Source organism: Myodes glareolus, chromosome 17 (genome assembly GCF_982192425.1).
Source record: "Myodes glareolus chromosome 17, mMyoGla1.1, whole genome shotgun sequence".
In the NCBI taxonomy this organism is placed as follows: Eukaryota; Metazoa; Chordata; class Mammalia; order Rodentia; family Cricetidae; genus Myodes; species Myodes glareolus.
Window position 1 is genome coordinate 47,090,641 of NC_142042.1, and position 20,265 is coordinate 47,110,905.

Genomic DNA, 20,265 nt, shown 5'->3' on the forward strand with positions numbered 1-20,265 from the left:
GCCACCCGTTTGCTGTATCTTAGGAGAAGAGACGGGTCATATGAAAGAATGAGACTGTCCAAAGCCTTAATAAAAAGCCCCAGTGTCAGAAGAGTCACTGAACCAGAATTAGACATCTTAGGATTCCAACATGAGTAGACCGATCTCTTGGGAACGCTCAGAATGATTCTGTGAGAAAAATAAGATAACACACACAACAGAAGCCCCGTGTCCACAAATTCTTTCCCTCTCTAAGAAGAGGTCACGTGGCTCACTAGAAAATTCTAGGGTCTACTGATATTCAAATTCATCAACATATTCTGGCAACAAGAAGAGCAAGAAGTATCACCCTGAGCCTGGCGTGGAGGCAAATGCCTTTAATCTCAGCACTCAGGAGACAGAGACAAGGGAATCTCTGTAAATTCATGACCAGACCTGTCTACAGGGCTAGTTTGGGGACAGCCAGGGTTACATGGACAAACTATTTCAAAACAAAACAAATTACTCTGATAGAGTTTTACATGAACTAGACTCTCTAGTATAGTTGCATAAGAGCTGGAATCGATTCCAGCAGCTTCCACAGGGTGAGAGTCAGAAGAAAAGCCAGAGAAACTGCAGAATCAAGTAGAAAATCAGGAATCTCTTGGATCACGTTAGAGGGCATTTATGTGACTTGGAGTCAGGAAATGCAGGTCTGAGCCCTTACTCGGACGGTGCTTTTATTGTCATGTCATGGACAAACCAGATCCCAGCTTGGACATTGGTATATTTTGGAATTTCTCTTGCTCGGGACTCATAAGATAGGATATGAGGTGACTTCGTGTGCATTCTAACTTGGCACTGAGAGTTCCTGCCATCTCGCCATATGCCTGCAAAATTAATTGTAAACACACTGTGCTTAGAAATTCTGGAAGTTTCTTAGTCAGAGTCTAGAGCGCTTCAAAAGGACTTCGTTTAATCTGTCACAGTACCCCCACCCCCAAATCTGGTCTAATCCATGGCACCTTATGAGAGAGAGGACTGTTTCTGACCTCCGTTCTGGCATTTATTCATTATTTAGAAGATCTGCCGTCCAGAGTCTGCCAGACCAGACAGGTGTATCACGTTTTCATCAGAGTCCAAACAGTCCCATAAAGCTAGCTCGGGTGCTAACAAAGGTGACACATGGAAAGAGTCTAAATAAGCTTGAACTGAGTGAATGTTCTGTCGTCTTTGTTAAAGTCATGGGGAGCTGTTAAATGCCACTTCTGAGCTTGTTGATAGGTTTGCATATTAATCTCCCTGGACGTACATCTTTCAGTCTGCCTATCATTTGAATGCTGAAAATGAAGCTGTGCGTAGGAAACAAAGCCTACAACTCTCCATTGTATTCAGAATAAAGACAGCGAGCTCATAATTTGGCATCTGAGTACGTGTTTTATAGTTCGTGAAGGGTGAGATCAAGATGTTTTTTCTTAAATGTATACACATTCCTACTGCACTTTCTCTCCCCTCCTCTCCTCCCAGTCCCTTCCTCCACCTCCCCTCTCCCCAAGATCTCTTCCTCCTCTGTTTCCCTTCAAAAAGGGGGAGGCTTGCGAGGGACATCAACCCACCACAGCATTGTATCAAGTCGCAGTAAGACTAGGCACATCCAGTCATATTAAGGCTGGACAAGGCAAGTCAGGAGGAGGAAAACAGTCCCCAAAGCAGGCAAAAGAGTCAGAGGCAGCCCCTAACACTGTTGGGCATCCTACCTAGGACAGATCCATACAGGTTCCCTAATTGTTGTTGGTTCATCCTCTGTGAGACACATGAACACTGGTTAGTTGATTCTGTAGTCATTTTCTTGTGGTGCCCTTGACCCTTCTGGCTCATATAATCCTTTCTCCCTCTTCCACGGGATTTCCTGAGCTCTTCCTAATGTTTGGCTGTGGGTCTCTCCATCTGCTCCTATCGGTTGTGTTTGAAGCCTCTCTGATGGCAATTATACTAGAAACCAAGATTTTATTTTTTTTTAATATTTACTATGCACTGGGGTCTATACAAATAGCATTTTTCATATAATGTCTCTTCTTCATCTCATTTTAACTATTATTTATCATAAATGAAGAAACAAACATCTGTTCTGGAGAGTCAGTGGCAGAGCTAGGGTTTGAACCTAGGTTGGTGTAAAATCTCTGTCTTCCGGACACCAATTCATTCGACTCTTTTTATAGAGGGATTCATGTAGCCCATATAAATTTTCCACTTCTATCTAATAAATGAGCCTCAATTGTGTTTAAAGAATTAAAAAGTTAATATAGCAACTACCTAATTGTTTACTTGATAATGACAGTGATAATGACGATGGCCAAACTTGTCTCTGCATCAGATGGAGTTTCAGGGACTAGGAGGAGCAGAATGATTTGGAATTCTGTACTTATTTTCAACTATCTAGATCACTGTTTAGTACCAAATAGCTTGTTCTTGGAACTGCAAGCTTCCAAACACTCCTAACTTTTCTCTTTTCTTATAAAGTATAGCAGGATGGTGCCGTGGTTATACTGACCACAGTCAGATGGCCCATGTCTTGTCACATGCTTCCTAGCCTTGTGACCTCTGGAATGTTGTAACCTATTACTATGCCTCAGTTTCCTCACCTGGAAATACAGATGATGTGAACAAATGAGGTAATTTTCACTGAAAATAAGGGCTTTAGAATACTATGTAGCACCTCACTAGCATATGAGATAGATGGGTCCAGCAGATACTGAGTTTATCTTATGGTTTTCTGTCCATAGTTGTGTGTGATAGCAATCCTGAGTTAACCACACCCAAGTCAGGGTAATTTCTCCTTTGATAATGATGAGCTATGGTATGTGCTATAGGACCATTCAGAAAAACGAATCTTCAACCCTCAAAAAATTGTAGATTATTTGCATAGACTGTAGAAGAACTTGGCACTACACATATGCACACATATACCCATACACACACATGGACACACATATGTGCACACACATACAAAAAAATAAAAAGAGAAAATTCCTCTTAATGCAAGTAGTAACTATTTTATTGACTACAATAAATTTGTATTTGACTACAAATAAATTGTAATATTTACAAAATATTACAAAGTAACATACCATTCCAACCCACCATATTACACAAGGGCTACAGACAGGCAAGACAAAGTCCGTGGAAAACATTTATGTCTGTCTTTGGTATTAGAAATCTACATAGATGGTAGCATTTAAAATTCCCAATACAAAGAACTAAACGTAGACAAAGTTGTCATTGGTAATGTCGTGGAAAGAGGCTCTCCTGTCCTTTGCTATGAAACACTGGGGCCAATGAAATGCAACAGGAAGACCACATACCACTCACGAGGCAGGGAGTCTATTGACTAAAATAAACAATACATGCTACAATACTGTACACAGGAGCGTTTCAATCTGTGGGGAGCTCTCCTCTCCATAGCAACACTTGCTGACAGTAACAGATCGAACATCCCCGAGACACAGATAAGACTTTCTGGGTAAGAATCTAGTCCAAGAGTAGACCTTGCCAGCACAAGTTGACTGTACATACATTTTATGAAATACATTTTCATGATCATTTACACATATACAAAGGCTTAGTTGTTCTAAAACACAATCACAGTTTACATAACTCTGAGGTAAAGGTCTTGAGTCTATTTAAATGAGAAGTCCTAGCCTCCAGGGGTCTCGTGGAGGGAGATGTGTCCATGGAACAAGTTCCGGCACTCATGCTGGGAGAGAACAGGCTGTCACAGCCCTCTTATGTCAGAGGTGACCAAAAACATCTGGTACAAGAAGCTTCTAGATCACAGCTAAGATAAAAATACCTCTATTTTTCCTCCAAGCGGAAACACTTTCTGAGTCTCATCAGAACACAGCTACTTCTATGAAAGGAATAGTTCACCATGGAAGGCTGTCTCAACTAGGGACTCCATACTTCTCAGGATGAAGATGCTTAGACTCCTTACAGAACACAGTGAAGGCTTGGTGAAAGAAATACACTGCAAAATGGATCTTACTACTGATTAAGACATAGCTAGAATAGCTTCAGAAGGGGAAACAGAGGTGCCAGAACCCTGGTACCTTTCCTTCTGTCTCAGAAACAATGTAATTTCCTTCCCAAGTCCTCAATAAAGCTTTTTTGTGCTACTATTTAAAAAAAAAGAATGGAAATCAGCAAATATGCCCTGGATATTTTCAGGGGTGAGGGGGCAGGAAGAAAAGATTTGTGCTGATAGTATTGCTGCTATACAATGACGTCCTATGGGTGACAGCCCTTGATCTGTCTCTGTAAACACCTCTCCCTCACTGGGCTTCCCAGCAACTAAGCAGGATCTGCCCAGCCAAGATCCCTTTGTCAAACGTGACATCTCCAAAACACCCTACGAGATCAGGAAAGTTGTGAGGCTCTAACACAAAGACACTTCCTTTCATGTGCTTTCCTTTTTCTTCTTTATAAAGAAGTGTGGAAATACAATCAGGACATCAAATGAATAATTAAACCCCTCTCTGTAATTTATCACTTACGATGCAAACCTGAGCATGCGATGCTTTCATTTGATCGTGAGTAACATCTGGGGATAAAAGTGTTTGCCAGGCAATGAGTCACCTGTTGAACAATTTAAGACAAGAAATACTGGATCTTTCCCAGATGGCAGAACTCGGCTTTTTCTTCATGCCGGGGGAAAAAGCAAAATTAAACTTCTGCTTCTTTGTATCATCAAACGCTATAAGACCAAAGTACATATGCATGAAATGTTTCCTAACGGCTGGCATCCACGGTGCCTGACCCAGTGAAGTAAGAGAACCCTGATCTGATGCGTTGGCAGGGCTCTTTGGGGAAAGGAAAGCTTTTGGGTTTTGCCCCGGTCCCCGACAATGACAGACTGGCAGGCTGCGTCTTGCTGTGCTCTAGGCAAGCCATTAATCTGTCAGGACCAGCATCTTTAGAAATCCCAGCATTAAGACTTAGGAGAAAAAAAGAAGAAGAAGAAAGAGGAGGAGGGAAGTGTTGAACAGCCAGAAATGCTGTTTTCTAAACACTCCAGCGAACTCATAATGCAGTGCAGGCTTCTGTTGCTCTCTTCTGTGAGATGCTGGTGCAGGGTTCAGCGCTGACTGGCCTTTCACTCGTCCTCTTCCACGTACGTGGATGGAAACCAGCCCACCTGCGAAGACAAACGGCCAACATGTCAACACCGCCGGGCGGCTTCAGATGATTCTACAGACGATATTTCTCATTTTCCTAACACTCTAATTAAGCTGGGGTTTTATGCCCACTGTAGATGAGGAAGATGGGCTTAACAGCTAGAAAAGGCATCACAGAAGACAGTGATAGCAGCTAAGGAATAAAGTAAGCCTAAACAGGGTTCTAATTCACTATCACACAAACAAATGCACACATTAGGGCAATATGGGTCTCAACACCGTGAGTCCCACCTCTGTTATAGGACAATCTATGGGACAGAGGTACTCTATCCCATCCTTACCAAGTGGGAGCAGGGGCTTTTAGAAATGCTTGGGGCTCTATATAATGACATGCACTGGCACTTGGCTTATGACAAACCCTGAAATGTTCCTCAACTCGTTCCATTTGCCAATCAACTCTCGGCCCATACATTATCGACCCAACCCATTTTAAACGGCAATGCAGCTAGGCTCTCGAGAAGAGAAGTCTACCACGTGATAGCTGCCAATGGCTGCTGGCCTTGGCACCCAGGAAGAACCAACGCTCTCATGAGACGACTCACCCTGCCATTTACTTCTCCTCTCCACCAGCCGTTCGCACTCATCTTTGTGTAAATCTTCACCACGTCCCCCTTCAATAAGGAGAGTTCCCGCATGTCTCTTGCGCAGAAGTCGTAGCGAGCGATGGCAATGCCCAGGACTTTGGGACTTAGCACTGGGAAGAAACAATGCGGAGTCTGAGTCAGTGTGCGGTTGGTCGCAGCCAGCCACCAGAACCCAGTCGGAGCATGGCTGTTGGTGCAGAGCCGTGACCTCGCTACAGGTCAGTGATGATGACAGCGGACTTTGAAAGCAGCACAGTTGCCGTTTCAATCCAACCAGACCCGATCAAGTTCATTCCAGATGGTTAAATAACCATCGTTCTGCTCTGGACACTTTTAATAAAAGCTTTTGGTAAAAGCGAAGTCAACCTAGCTAATAGCTTCAATGACGATGCGAAGACATTCGAGATAGCGTTAACACAAGCTTGCAACTGACTGCACTGTATCCTGTTTCCCATTAGAAGCTCTGGGGGAAGCTTTTGCTGTTTTCACCTGGTGACTTCTTTGGCTAAGCTCAGAGCAACTGAACTCTGGGCTCTGATGAAGGTCTGTCAAGTCAGCATCATCACTTCTAAGTAAGTGGTATCCCTTCAAGCCAAGCCTTTTATGTTTAAACCATCTAGGGATGAACTCAATTATTGCTTCATATACAGTTTCCGTATATGTGAAGACGTGCAACAGTTTTCACTGAGAGGACACAAAATCTTCTCCACGGAAATGTGGGACCCTGTCCTCCCTGATCCTTGAGGCCAAAATACTGGATGCAAATAATGTTTACGCTAACCAGCTAAGCTTCCTGCTAGTTCAGTCCTTGGTTCTGCTACAGCCTGGTACATTAGCCTGAGGGATCTATTTTACTTTAAAATGGTAATTTCTCAACCTGCCTCAAAGAAGCTCAGGCACCAAGGCCCATCTAACCTGTCTGACATTGCCTTAAACCCTCGACCACCTGCCTGGGGAAAAACTCCCACCGAGGCCAGTTTCCCCAGCCCCCTCTGGGTGGGAAGAGTTTTCCTTTACTGGGGCCAAAGGTATTTTAACCCTGGATTTAGTTGAATAAAGGGGCATTCTCTTCTTGAGGATGTCTGGAACTCTGTATCTGTGTGTGTGCGTCTTGTGCTTTAACCCCTAAGACAATATGGAACTCGTGGGATGTGGGTGGCGTGGAAGGACGACCCCTACATGGAAACACTGACTTGCAGTCGATGTTTGCTGCACTATCTAATCAAAATCCAGGCAGAAAGGTACCATTGCCTGTGTTCAGCTTCCTTTATATATATATTTTAATATCCCTGGTGGCAGGAGAGGTGTCAGCCCTGTCCGAAAGGGAAACTCCATTCAGACTGCGTGCCTTTGTTGGCCTCTGGCGCTTCGTAACAGGCTTTGTAGTAACTTTCCCACCTGTTGCTCTGCAAGGGTCATAAAGTGTTTTCAATTATATGTGCAGTGATTCTGAGAATCGCTCACCAGAGATTGGTGGGACTTTATAAATCTTAAATGGTAAAGGAACTTAAGTGTAAGGAAAAGCAACCAATGGAAACACCATCCATCTGTATTATAACTGTTCCCAGGGCTCAGGTAGCTCGTAATGACCCATGCTACCCTGGAACAGTCCATCCACTTGGCAATGGGAACCTCAGGCCTATCATTCATGGCTTTATAACGACAGCCTTTTTTTTTTAAGTCTCCAGGTGTCCATCATAAGATAAACGAAAGGAAATACTGTAGATTTCAGAACTGTAAAGGGAGTAAAAAAATAGGTCATTTTATTTTACCATTCAGGACACAAACCACTTTAATGGCTTCCTTACTGAAAATGGTCCCAATGCCAAGGCACTGTTCTTAAAGTCGGTGCACATAAAAACACCCCTGTGATGGAGAAGCCCAATTGTAGACTTAGCGGTGTGACCTTGCACAGGCCTCTCAACCCCTCTAGGCCACATTTTTCTCATCTATAAAATGAAAGGTTTGTACTAGCTGACTTCTAAGGTCTATTTCAGAATTCTATGTTCTACTGGGACTTACAGGTTAATTTTTAAAAAACCCACAAGAAAACGTACTTTCTCTAGCCTCGGTGCCATAGAAATAGTCATTTAACTCTCCAGGTAACGACAGAAATTCAGATCAAAACTCCTGGACACCAGGCGAAGAGCTATAGAAATGGTGGACAAGGGTCATCGTTTTAAGAAATGCATGCTGAATCTTATTCTTCTATTTGGAGGAGAAGTTGAGATTTGGGGCCCTTTTTATTTTCTTCATGGAAATGCAAAAATACTGATTTTTCTCCATATGACTTCTAGTCCTCAGAAAAGATGAATGCTTTTTCAGAATCCTTCATCTCCTTCTAAATTTCCATCCCCTGACCCATTTCCAACCTCTCTGCACTGACACATGATGAAATATAAAATGTCATATTAAAACTGATGGCTAACACACACACACACGCACACACACACACACACACATACACACACACGGAATGTCATGGCAAACAATGACTCTATGGCAGGGAACAGTGAGGTACATGGTGGTAATGGAACTCTAGGAACTGTGTTTGAGGAGATGGATTTACATGGCAAGCCATACACAGAAGCCAAAACATTGTATGTGCACACAGAAGCGAGCTGTAGAGACATATAAAAGCAGAAAGCAGTACCTGACCAGAAAGGAGTGGAAGAAGGGGGAACAAAGCTGTAGTCTGGAGGAGTTACAAAAGAAAAGCCACAGAACAGAGGAGGGGCTTAGAGAGGGAAAGAAAAAGAAGCAAAAGAGCATTTAAGAGTTGGCACAAAAATCTCTCAATACAGTGACTTTGTTGTTTCTAATCACAAGCAAATTGTCACATCCAAGTCGGAATACCGAGCTGTGTTTCTTACCCACTGTTCTCCTGTCACCATTTCTAAATGAGAAACATGCCAGACTTTTACACTTTGATTGACATCAGTTCTGCAATTCAGAGCTGTCTATCATTTTATAGGCAAACAGCAAACTCAACCCATGTTGCTACCCAAGCCCCATCCATCCAAAGATGGCCGGATTCCCACTTGTTACAATAACAGGAAGGGAAGTTTATTGATATAAATATGTTCCCAATCAAAGACAATATGAACAAGTAAGAGCTCACAAAGGGTTATGTCAATGACACATAAAGAAATTACGGAAAATCAAAAACATTTGTTAAGTTAAATTCAGACAATTTGTTAACACTCACCCTTACCCCCCAATAAAGCATGCATATCACAGCTAATTTTCAATAGAGAAAAATACAATTGGAAATGAAAGCCATTCTGAATCTTATCCTGGAAAATCAAGCTGTAGAGGGGTATAACAAAGATACTGGAAATTGTGCACTCATTTCTTTTTGCTCACTGTATGGCATCAATAAGAGTTTATCATATTCCTTATCAAGTGGTTCTGAAGTATTAGTTACCATTGTTCAATGAATTAAGTATATCAATGATTTAAGTCATTATGGTAACTGGGAGGAAGCATTGATGCTCTCTTTCTTTTGCACATACAGCTTTGTGGTCCTAATTCTTAACTGCAACCATACAGTCCTTTTCCGCTCACATACCTCTACCATTTAACCTGCTGATTCCATGGTGCCATGACAATAAGCGAGAAAGACCTGGGTTATAAACTTTACCCCAGCATTTATTCTCCCTTTCATCCATCTAGGAGATGGTTGAACTCAACCATGCTCAACCAGCAGGAAGAGTTCATTTCCCCCACTCCCTCACATATTGGTAAAACTCTATGGGGAGATCCTGGCCAAAGCTATTAAAGCAAAATTTTCAGGAAGCAGCGACGTGGAGCTTTCCTCTTAGCCCTTTATTCTGTCTTGAATTCTGGTATGTGAAAGTTGCCATATTGGTCCATAAGAAGGGAAAATATTACCTTGAGAATGACAGAGAATGAGCTCAAAGGAACCTGAATGACTAAGATTTTAAGGAACACAGATCATTTTGGCTGTCCTTTTGGCTAGCTCTGAACTAGTCCTATGTTTTTATAGAATAGAGAAACAAACTGACTTTCCGGATTAAGCCAATAGTTTTCGATTTTCTGTTACCTAGACCTAGACCTAACCTAAGACATTATCATCAAAGATGTGATAAAAAATGGCCTGAGTAGACTGGGATGAGATAGTCTGCCTTTCCATCTACCTCTTTAGGGAGTTGCCTAATGCTCAAGTCAGTACTGTTATCTCCTAACAGCAGTGGTGACCTGCTAAGAACATTATCAGACTTCAGGCAAGCAAACTAGCAGAGGAATAGTAAGGAATTTAGTTGTTCTTGAAATCAATGACTGCAAAGACCTCATATATGGAAGGACCTTTTCTGACTTTCTTTTGTTGTGAAAGGCCTCACATTTTTTCTATTTCACCCGCTTGTTCAGTTAAAAAATAAAAATAAACTAAAATACACTGCTACATGTCATCATGGCTAATTTTATAATATGAGAAGTTCATTGACCACTGTATATATAATAGAAATGAGAATTTTCTCTCTCTCCGTCTCTCAGTCTCTCTCCGTCTCTCTGTCTCTGTATCTTTCTCTCTCTGGTGTGCGACGATGTACGGGTATGCATGCATACAGAAGACAGAGTTTTGTCCTGGTCTATCACTCTCCACCTGTTATTACCCCCCATGAGATAGGGTCTCTCATTGAGCCTGGGACTAAGGTACAGTCAACTAGCAAAGACCATCAGTCCTTCTGTCTCTGTTCCTGATAGAATCAGGTTTGCAGACTTATGTGTGGCTGGAGACACAGTCTTTTAGGTAAGTGCTGGGGATCCTCAAGTCCTTGTGCAAGTCTCTTACCCACCGAGCCATCTCCCCAGCCCCACGTTTTCACTGTCTTGAGGTTATGAAGTATCTACCCTCTGTCAGAACAAGAAGAGGATGACATTCCTAATAAAGTAGTCAGCCCATAACTAATCACTAATGGCAAAACACGTGGTGTCAGGAACCCTCGAGTCCTATCTCTTGTCTGTGAGAACTTAAATTGGAAGCCTTGTTCTACATATGGCACTAACAGGTAAAGGGACTTTTTTCTCCCTTGGACTGTTTTCTAATTGATTTCTTCTCTGGCCCAATTCTATTCATTAAAAAAAAAAACCCTGCATTTCTCAAAAAAAAATCTAATAAAGGTAATATAAGCTAAGAGCTGAAGAATGAAAAATTACAAGAGATAACTTATCTCAAAAGGGAAGAAATGAGAAATCAATGACAATACAATTAAGTGCCACTTAAATAACTTCAAAGGTAGGTAGATGAACAGATAACCGGCCTGCCATCAGAAAATCCAACATGTCTGAACATGAGCAATGCTGTACCAAGGAATGTGAGTCTATGTCCACAGCACCGCAGTGTACTGCCCCTTTCTCTTATCTATCCTTAAGCACCTTAAAGGTATTTGCATTGCAATCAAGCGGCTAGAACTCAAAGCTTCTTAAATTCGATCTAAAATAGTATAATAGTGGGATGCCGAAGAGATGGCACAATGGCTGGGAGCACTTTCTGCTCTGGCGGAGAACGCAAGCGTAGCTCCTGCCAGTCACATTGACTAACTCACAACCGCTTCTAGTTCCAGCTTCCAGGGAATTGGCATTGTCCTCAGACCCCACATCTACATGTAAATGCCAACAGATAAACATAAACATAAAATAAATAAAATAAAATGGCATGCTCCAGCTACACAGCCGTTATTTTGGATAACTGGCTTCAGCCCTTCTGATGGATTTGTCACGCTCATTTACTGCCCTGATTAATACAATAGCTTCTCAGGTAGAGCTTGGCTCTCTTAGTTCCATCCTGTGACTTCAAACATTTTCAGTGACATTACCCTGAGGACCAGCCTCATCTCAGATTTCACTTGTCGAAAACAAAACTTACCACCTTCCTTTTGTAATTCTTCTGGCTAGTTTTATATAATTAACACAGCTGAGTCAGTTCACAAAAAGAAAATGCCTCTACCAGACTGGTCTGTGGGCCAGACTGTGGTTCATTCTCTTGATTAATGATGGATGTGAGAGGGCCCAGCTCACTGTAGGTGGTGCTACCCAGGCTGATGGTCCTCAGTGCTGTAAGCAAGACTGGAGGAACCAGTCAGAAAGCAGTGCTCCTCCATGACCTCTGCACCAGTTCCTGCCTCCAGGTTCCTGCTTTGCATTCCTGCCCTGACCTTCCTTAGACTATGAACTATAAGATGAAGTAAACCCTTTCTTCCCCAAGTTGTTTTTAGTCATGGAGTTTTATCATATCAGTAGAAATCCTATCTAAGATGGAAATCTAACAAACCTATCATTTTTGCTTTCCATGACTCCATTTTTGTGACAACCTTGAAAAGCCATACACTCCTAGGCTCTTCCTATCCACCTTCTCCATCGAGTGTCTTCTGCCTTTGTTAGTTCTCCACTCAACTATCCCAGTGCAGGTGCATACACCATTCTAACCCCAAACAGCCTCCAATTTGCTTCCTGCTTTCAACTTGTTTTTGTTTTTCAAGCATTGCCTCCCAGCTACTCATGCCAAATGTAGATGTTTTCATCAATTTCTAAATTATGAAGTTCAAACTCTTGAGCAGAATCACATGACAATATATCAAACTGGCTTCTCCCCTTTTTCTAACCATGTCTTTTAGGAAGTCCACGCATGAATTTTTTTTCTCCTAGACCAGCTTCCTATTTCGCTATGGCCTTCAGCTTCATTTCCAACTGAGAGCTTTGGATTATTCTAGAATACTCCTCCGGTCTCTGGGCTCCATGATTCAAAAGCCTATTTCAGACCCTCCCCAAGATCCATGACAACCAACTCAGATGCTCTCTGCCCTTTCTTGCCCTCTCCCAGGCATCTGGTGACAGTTGTGTCACGGCACTTCCGGGTTCCACTGTTTAACCTCTGCATACGTAGCTCCTTTTAAATGCGGGTGCGGGAAGGCATCTCCCACAGGCAAGGCCCCAGCGCTATACAACAGCTTCCACCCAACAGACAAGCATCTTTGCTGGGTGTTTGATTATATAGTTCTGTCCTATTGTCTCCGCTCGTCTTTCTTTCACTCAACTGCACAGAAAGACTTCCAAGAAACAGCTGACAACACAAAAAGGAATGAAAGTGAAATATACGCAGACTCCACTCTCCAGGCTTTCTGAGGACAGCAACCTAGCGGTGGCGTCCCTCCAATAACTAACTCTTCGGAGAGGCTGAGCCGCTATTAAACAGCACACGTCTCGTGGCGCTAACCGCGCTGTTTGCCTGCGGAAACTTTTTAAAGTAAAAGGTTAATCCGTTGCCTCTGCCACTGCATATATCTCTCTCAGGCAAGCATTTTGAGGGGTGACAGGGAAGACTGCCACTTCTCTGTGTGCTGTAATGCGATTTATTGGGGCCACTCTTCCTATAGGTCACTCTTCTTTGCCTCTGGGTCCTTGGTGCTTTTGTCCTATGACATCAGCACCTGAGTGTCCTGGCTCCTACTAAAGATAATATGCTAGGCTTTGAAAGTACGCGCAGGCAGGTGTCAAAGTCAGGTATCTGACAGTATAGATGATATAATAATCTGAGAAGATAGATAATATCTGACAATTTAGAGTGGTTTAAATTATAGAGTATGTTTGCCTCTACCCTGGAAATATATACCTCTATCTTTACTCACATACACAGATGAAAAATTTCTTTATTCAATTTTTCCTGTCAGACATCATTAAAACACCTTAGCACAGGGATCACTGGTAGGTGTATGTCCTGGAGCAGAATTAGAAAGAGACTAGAGAAGTGACATCCAGGCAGGAGTCATGATGACGGTCACCTCCTGCTTACCACCACAGGCAACCTCCCAGCTCATACTTCCTTATTTTGGGAGCTCTCAGAGCAGTCTCTCTTCCATGCCTAGCAGGGTACATGTACACGGTATGAAATCAATAATGAGTTCCTTTTCAGTGGCAGGGTCATCGGTTAGGTGCATGTTTCAATTAAGGCCCATTTTCTTTCTTTCTTCACACATTTTCAACTTCACATCAGCACAGAGGACAGCCTTCCTTGGTGAGACCTCGGAGGAGGGTTGTGGGACATTTTATGACACCTAACTGTTACGGGGAAACCATTCGCAGAGCATTGTTATCGAATGAGTGATTCACAGGTTAGTGGCATAATGTTCACAATTACAAAAGATGAACAGTATAATAACACTACTTATCAGCTTTTCCAAATTCAACAAATAATAACTGAAACCCTGGAATTCCCTAGCAGAAACCAAAGCTATCTGTTAAATAAGTTGAGAACAGAATACTTATGCACAGCCATAATACCTGAGTGGCTCATCACTAGTGGGTATCACATGGCTCTGAGTCTTGACTGGAAAGATGAAGGCACAGAAAACAGAACTGTTTTAATTTAAAAGGCAAAGGAACAAAAACAGGTTAACAGGAAGATTTTTAAAAAGTTCAAATGACTTGATATCCGACGCCTATAATTTTGCTCAAGATAACTAAGAACGACTTTACGTCGTGGTCTGCCTTGACGGAGCCATGAAGGCTCAACTGCAAGCCAATGTGCGTTCAGTTTATAGGAACACTGGAATTAGAAACAAAATTCAATCAACACTTTTCCTTAAGGGTCTGAGTTATCAAGTCATGAACTAATTTTTGAACTAACACCTAATTATCCATTATCTATTTTACAGACTTTTTCCTTAAGTGTTTGTTAATTATGCTCTGGTACTTGAGACACCATCTAACACTTTTAACCAGCACATAGATTCACATTAATTTTCAAGACACAAAATCTTAGCAAGCATTGGGCCAGTGTATTCATTAAGACAATGACGTGTGCTTACTGCCCGGCAGTGGCCGAGGACTGCCTGAAACCCCGAATTCCTACATGAGAGGCTTTGATGAACTGTCCTGGAAGTTTGATTTTTTTTTTTTTGGCCAAGATTGTGTACAGGTGACCTGACAGCAGAAGACATGCTGGCAATTTAATGAATGATTCATTTAAATTTATTATCCTTACCCCGATATTATTTTAGAAAACAGACAAGTTTTGCAGACTTCCAGTAATATCCAATGACATATTACCAAATATCTGCTTCTTACCTCTCTCAAAGAAAACAAACCAAACACCTCTAGCTTAGCTAATTATATATTTTAGGTCTCGTTGCTGGGAAAAATAGGGATAACTCAGATGAGTTTCATTTAATTCAATGCTGACATCTAACTGAACAAATCTCTCTGAACACAAAATTCAAAGATACAACAAAGAAGAGTGTTGTGTGGGATTAGTGGAAGAACTGAATAGTTGCATGGCATTCAGTGCTGCGCCGTGCCAACATAATGTCATCAACAAGAAAGAAACCCAAGGTCTTCCCAATCGTTATGGAAAATCGGACAGTTGACATCACCTTGGGGATTCAGATTATTTACAGGCATACAGTGTGTGGGGTTATGAACTGGATTCTAAATTCATTCATTTCATTCTAAAGAAATAACTGGCTGATATAAATATTAAACTGTTAAGGTACAAGGACTACACTAAGATACTTAAGGAAATAGCACAAACCTGCAGAGCTGCTGACTTCAGAACAGCTCCCAGGTTATTGAAGAAGCAGCCTCATATGGAAATCATATACAGATATGAAAGGACTCCGCTGCAGAATGAGAGTCCACGACAGATGCCAGGCTTCACAGTAGTCAGAAGACAAAGTAAAACCCTCCCATCTCTTAGCTGTTCAGATTCAAAATCCTAATGTCATACTCAAGTCTTCTCTTAATGTTTCAGTTCATATGGGATATCCTGAGTTTACTGGATTAGCTTCAAAATCTGTCACCCAAGTGACTAAATATTGGTCGCAGCCAATATGTCTTTCACCTGGATGCCAGATGACCCTCCTAAGGTGTCTTCCTCTTCCTTTGTTTACACAGTCCGTTCTTCCTGTGCTCTTTCCTCATCACAGAAACCAGAACAATGCTACTAAAACAAAAGTCAGACTTTCCTCTTCTTTGGTTTAAATTCTTCCAAAGGCTTCCCATTTTCTTCCAAAATCATATTTAAAGCACCTCTCAGGGACTGGCCTCACCCACTTCTTGTACCTTGCTTCCTAATAGTCCTCCTCTATAGCCCTGCCCTTCTGGAATTGCTTATGTCACGTGTGGACCCTCCGCTCCCTCTCTTACACTCCTGAGTGCTTTTACACACATGTGATCATCACGTTGAAGCCTGCCCGGGCATTCTATATACTCATGAACGCAAAACATGGTTCCATGGTAATGAGAAAGAAAACAGAGTTTATTTCAGGAACAACATACAACTTGAGAATACAACTGGCTGACACTGATTAAATTGTGAAGGCAATTTAGTAAGTTGAGAGAACATAATGCCCCATTGTTCTCCCATTGAACTCTGAAGTCATCACAATGCTCTATACACTCAGTGACTAAAGTTTCAGGTTGTAGCTGACCTATGGACAGATAGGGTTTGGTGATATTTATAGGAACTTATAATGAAGAGAATCTTTTGGTCATATGAATGGCCTTGTTAGAAAGGAGAGCTCTAGGGCTAGTAGTTGGTGTCAGCCTGGCCAACTGGTAGAATAAGAACTGCTAATCCATCTTTTTGCTTCATGGCTAAGGGACCTCTAACTCTGCTCAACACCTAACCAGTCCAGTTAAAAGCCCAAACCATTTTCTGACACATGGAGCATCACTACCTTGTCATGTTATTTTTCCAGAGCACTTCTCAATTTCTAACACTAGATGATTATTTTCCAACCTGCTGTCTGCCTTTCCTTCCAGCACATAAACTCCACAAGGGCAAAGTGTTCATTCACTGCTCTATATACCCAGTAGTTTAGACAGTGCTTGCTCTGGAGCAGGGTCTGCATGAGGACTGGATGGATGACTCATGGAGGGTGATATTTAACAGTATATAAAAACTACAAAGAAGATAAAATAAGTTCTTGGGTTAACTCGAGTCTGCATGACTGTACCCTTTAAGGACAAAAGATAGAGGAAATCAATTGAAAAATAATGACATTGTTTTGGTTGCTTTTTTTTGGTTTGGAAGATTTTTGTTCTTTGGTTTGGTTTGTTTGTAAATAGGCCTATTATATAGTCCTAGCTAGCATGAAATTGGCAATACAGACCAGGCAGTCCTCCAGCCCCGGCTTATTAAGTGCTGAGATTACGAGCACACACCACCATTTTCAGTGAAGTATGACTCTTGCACTGGGAAAAATGAGCAAACAAGTCAAATGATACCAAAATGCATTGTGCAAAGTTCTGACAAATTGGAGTGTATTCAGAGAGCAGCAGCCAGGATGGTTAGATATTTGATAGTTACTCATGTGATAAGGGGTAAAATAAATATTTAAAGGACAGTAGAAGGAAGATATCCAGTAGGGAAAGGAAAACAGCATGCTTGATGAAAAGGTTGTGATATTTATTTTAAATACACAGATTACTTTATAGTATGCTCTGAGGTTATCATAATACAGTAGGATATATATATATATATAACTATTCATAGTTGAAAAATATATATAGCAGTTATACTGAGCCATATTTATGGCTAATGTAAGGAAAACAATTAATATTGTTCAAGATATAATGTGAATGATTTGTGTGGTAGTTAGGTATGAAGTCACCTCAGCGTTCAGGCAATGACTGATGAACACCTTCGAAGAATGTAATAAAGGTATTTGTTCAAAAATCTCCCCGCAGAGCCAAAGAGGCTGGCAAGTTTGAGGTGCCTAGGTCCTGGGAGAACTCTACGACATTCATACGTATTGTTAAGGCATTAGGCTGTATTGTGTAATACCCAATAGGTGTGTGTACTACAGATTAGTTGCAAAAAGATAAATGCTGAATGTTGAAAAAAATGAATGAAAGGAAAGGAGGAAAATATGGAAACCCTGGCTGGCAGTGCAATCACGTTCTAAATGCTGACAAAAGAGGGTTGCAGAGTTACCTTCTGTTCTGTTGTCATGTGCAAACAGTAGCATACGCAGTGTGTCAGTGGAATATATTAAGTAAAAAAAAAACCCTCTCAGCATTGACTTGCACAGCTAGAACCCAATAGATTTTTTAGAAAGAAAAATACATTTTTTTTCAATTTTGATAAATGTGCATCTTTTCTAGGCAAGAACTACTAGACAAGCATCCTTGAATCAGGGCTATCATACAAGTGTAATTCAATATGGGATGATTACTACATGCGTTAGCTACATTGAGGTCAAATTTTAATTTAGAATAAGACTTCTAAGATTGGACATTGCTAAGATAAGAACTGCTAAAAATGTTGAGGACTACTTTTTGAGCCACAAAATATTAAAAAGATAGCTTTCAATGAGGTTACCCAAATTTGTAGAATTTATGTCTGTAAGCCATGTTCTCATGGGATGCCAGAAGTAATTACTATTTTTTGGAGCCATCACCTTCAGAAGAAAAATGCCTTAGAGTAGCCAGTGATGCTCTTAATGTGTGAATAAAAAGGGGATCCCAGCATGCCCTGATCATAATGATGCACAGTTTGGGTTGACCAATTGCCTGAGAACTGAATCATCTCTGAATTTTAAAGACATGTGAGGGGGAAAAGTAGAAAACCATCAGTAGAGAGTTACAATTAACTTATCCACATAGTGTACACGGCGGGGGGGGGGGGGGGGGGGAGAGCTGAGCTGAAGCCCAGGAAGAAGAAGACCAAAGTACCCAGGGGAAGTAGAAGGGCTTTACCAGTGTTTTAAAATTTGTCAAATAAAACACAAATTTTCATCCTGGGCAACAGCATGGGACATATGGAAGTGGTGTCAGGAACAGCAGTAGTGATTACAAAAGCCAAGGCATCCAACACTGCCCACGTGCCAGACAGTTCTCAAAGTGCTTCACACCGACTGACGCTTTTAAGGCTCCTTACATTGGAAATAAATACCAAGAGGCAGTGTTGCACGGTGAGATAAACTAGGGAACTCTAAAAAAACGCTTTCCTTTGAGGCAGCGGTTCTCAGCCTTTGGGTCGAGACTCCTTCAGGGATCGAATGTCAGATATCCTGCATGTTTACACTTATTACAGATATTTACATTATAATTCACAACAGCAGCAAAATTACAGTTATGAAGTAGCAACTACATAATTTTATGGCTGGGGTCACCACAACATGAGGTACTGTCCCAAGGGGTTGCGGCATTAGGAAGGTTGAGAACCACTCCTGTAAGCTACTATCCCAAACTTGCATCATTCTGTGGAGAAACGTTTGATAAGAAAAAGCTTTCGTAGTGTTTCTTGTTTATTTGTTTGTTTTGGTTTTGCTTTTGTTTTGCAGGGCTGAGGCTTATAGACTGCTTTCACTGGAGATGTTATCTTAATGTATATAAAAGGGTATTAATAATGTCATGTTCTGTTAATTCACAAATTATTGAATATCAGATAGCATTCTCTAGATCTCACATTCTGCACCGAGTATTTATGGCCTTGTTTCAGACAAATGGCTTTTGAGTGATGTTTCAAAACATGTTCACAGTGCTCCCTCTCGAGAGAAGGGTGCATTTCATGGTGGCAAAGCTGTAACCCACTAAAAGTACTTCACTGGTGAAAGTACTTTCACCAGATTCTCCCAGAATACCCATCTACATCATTTGACCTATGGGCGCCAATAATGCAATTTCTCTTTATTATCCATTGAAACAACAAAAATTAGAATTAGTCTGGTAAATCTTAGAGAATAGCTAGAATAAACACTATGAGATGACCGTGGGTCTAATAGTCCCCCTATGCCCCATATAAAGATATTTCCAGTCTGATGCTGTGGAATCTAATTTTACTCTTAAAAAAAATGAGAGATCTTTGTAGATGTTAGGGGTCTTAAGCTGAAAACATCTAGGAGGGCCTTAAATTCAATGGCAACGGCTTTTCTAGGTGGAAAGATGAGGGCACACCGCAGGGAGAGGTGAAGACACAGCAGACTTGAGTGGCGTATCTACAGGCCAGGGAACACCAAGTATTACCCAGCCATCCAGAGCCTACAGATACGTGGGTAATACTTTGACTTTAGTCACTTTGCCTCTAGAGCACACAGTAATTTCTGTTTGTTTTTTCTTGAAGTTATTGTGTGGTAATCAATATTGCAGTCCTAGGAAGCTGAGATGAGATTAAAGCTTATATTGAGGTTATCAGAATAAAATCAGATACCAAAGACAAAATGACCAGTGGAAAAAAAATGACAAAAGCAAGAGCATAAAATAAAGTAATTACAAAATGAGAGTGGGTGGAGAGGGTCATGTGGAATTAGAAGGGCAGACAGCGCAACTATCTTAAGTGCATATTTAAGGAGCTTAAATGAATACTAACCCTTACTGTATTGCAATATAACTAATAAAATGGTCAGGTTATTTCAGGGCTAAGACAGCAATGATATATAACATTGAGATTAATACTCTTAAATACAAGTGGTGTGGATGTCATATAAAGTGCTTTGCAGTACAGCACCTTCACAAAGCTACTTTGCTGT

General features: G+C 41.4%; 1 protein-coding gene across 2 annotated transcripts in view; it reads right to left on the reverse strand.

Annotated features, from left to right (window-relative positions):
* Positions 1 to 3,050: 3,050 nt before the first annotated feature.
* Vav3 (vav guanine nucleotide exchange factor 3) overlaps positions 3,051 to 20,265 on the reverse strand; it is a 316,005-nt gene continuing 298,790 nt past the window's right edge. The window contains exons 26-28 of one of the 2 annotated variants that reach the window (XM_048443543.3): positions 8,427 to 8,510; positions 5,732 to 5,883; positions 3,051 to 5,149 (exon numbers count right to left, since the gene is read on the reverse strand). In XM_048443543.3, coding sequence (XP_048299500.3) covers positions 5,108 to 5,149; positions 5,732 to 5,883; positions 8,427 to 8,510 — 278 coding nt within the window. In that variant the 3' untranslated portion in view covers positions 3,051 to 5,107. The remainder of the gene's footprint in view (positions 5,150 to 5,731; positions 5,884 to 8,426; positions 8,511 to 20,265) is intronic. The other variant, XM_048443541.3, reaches the window with a different exon arrangement.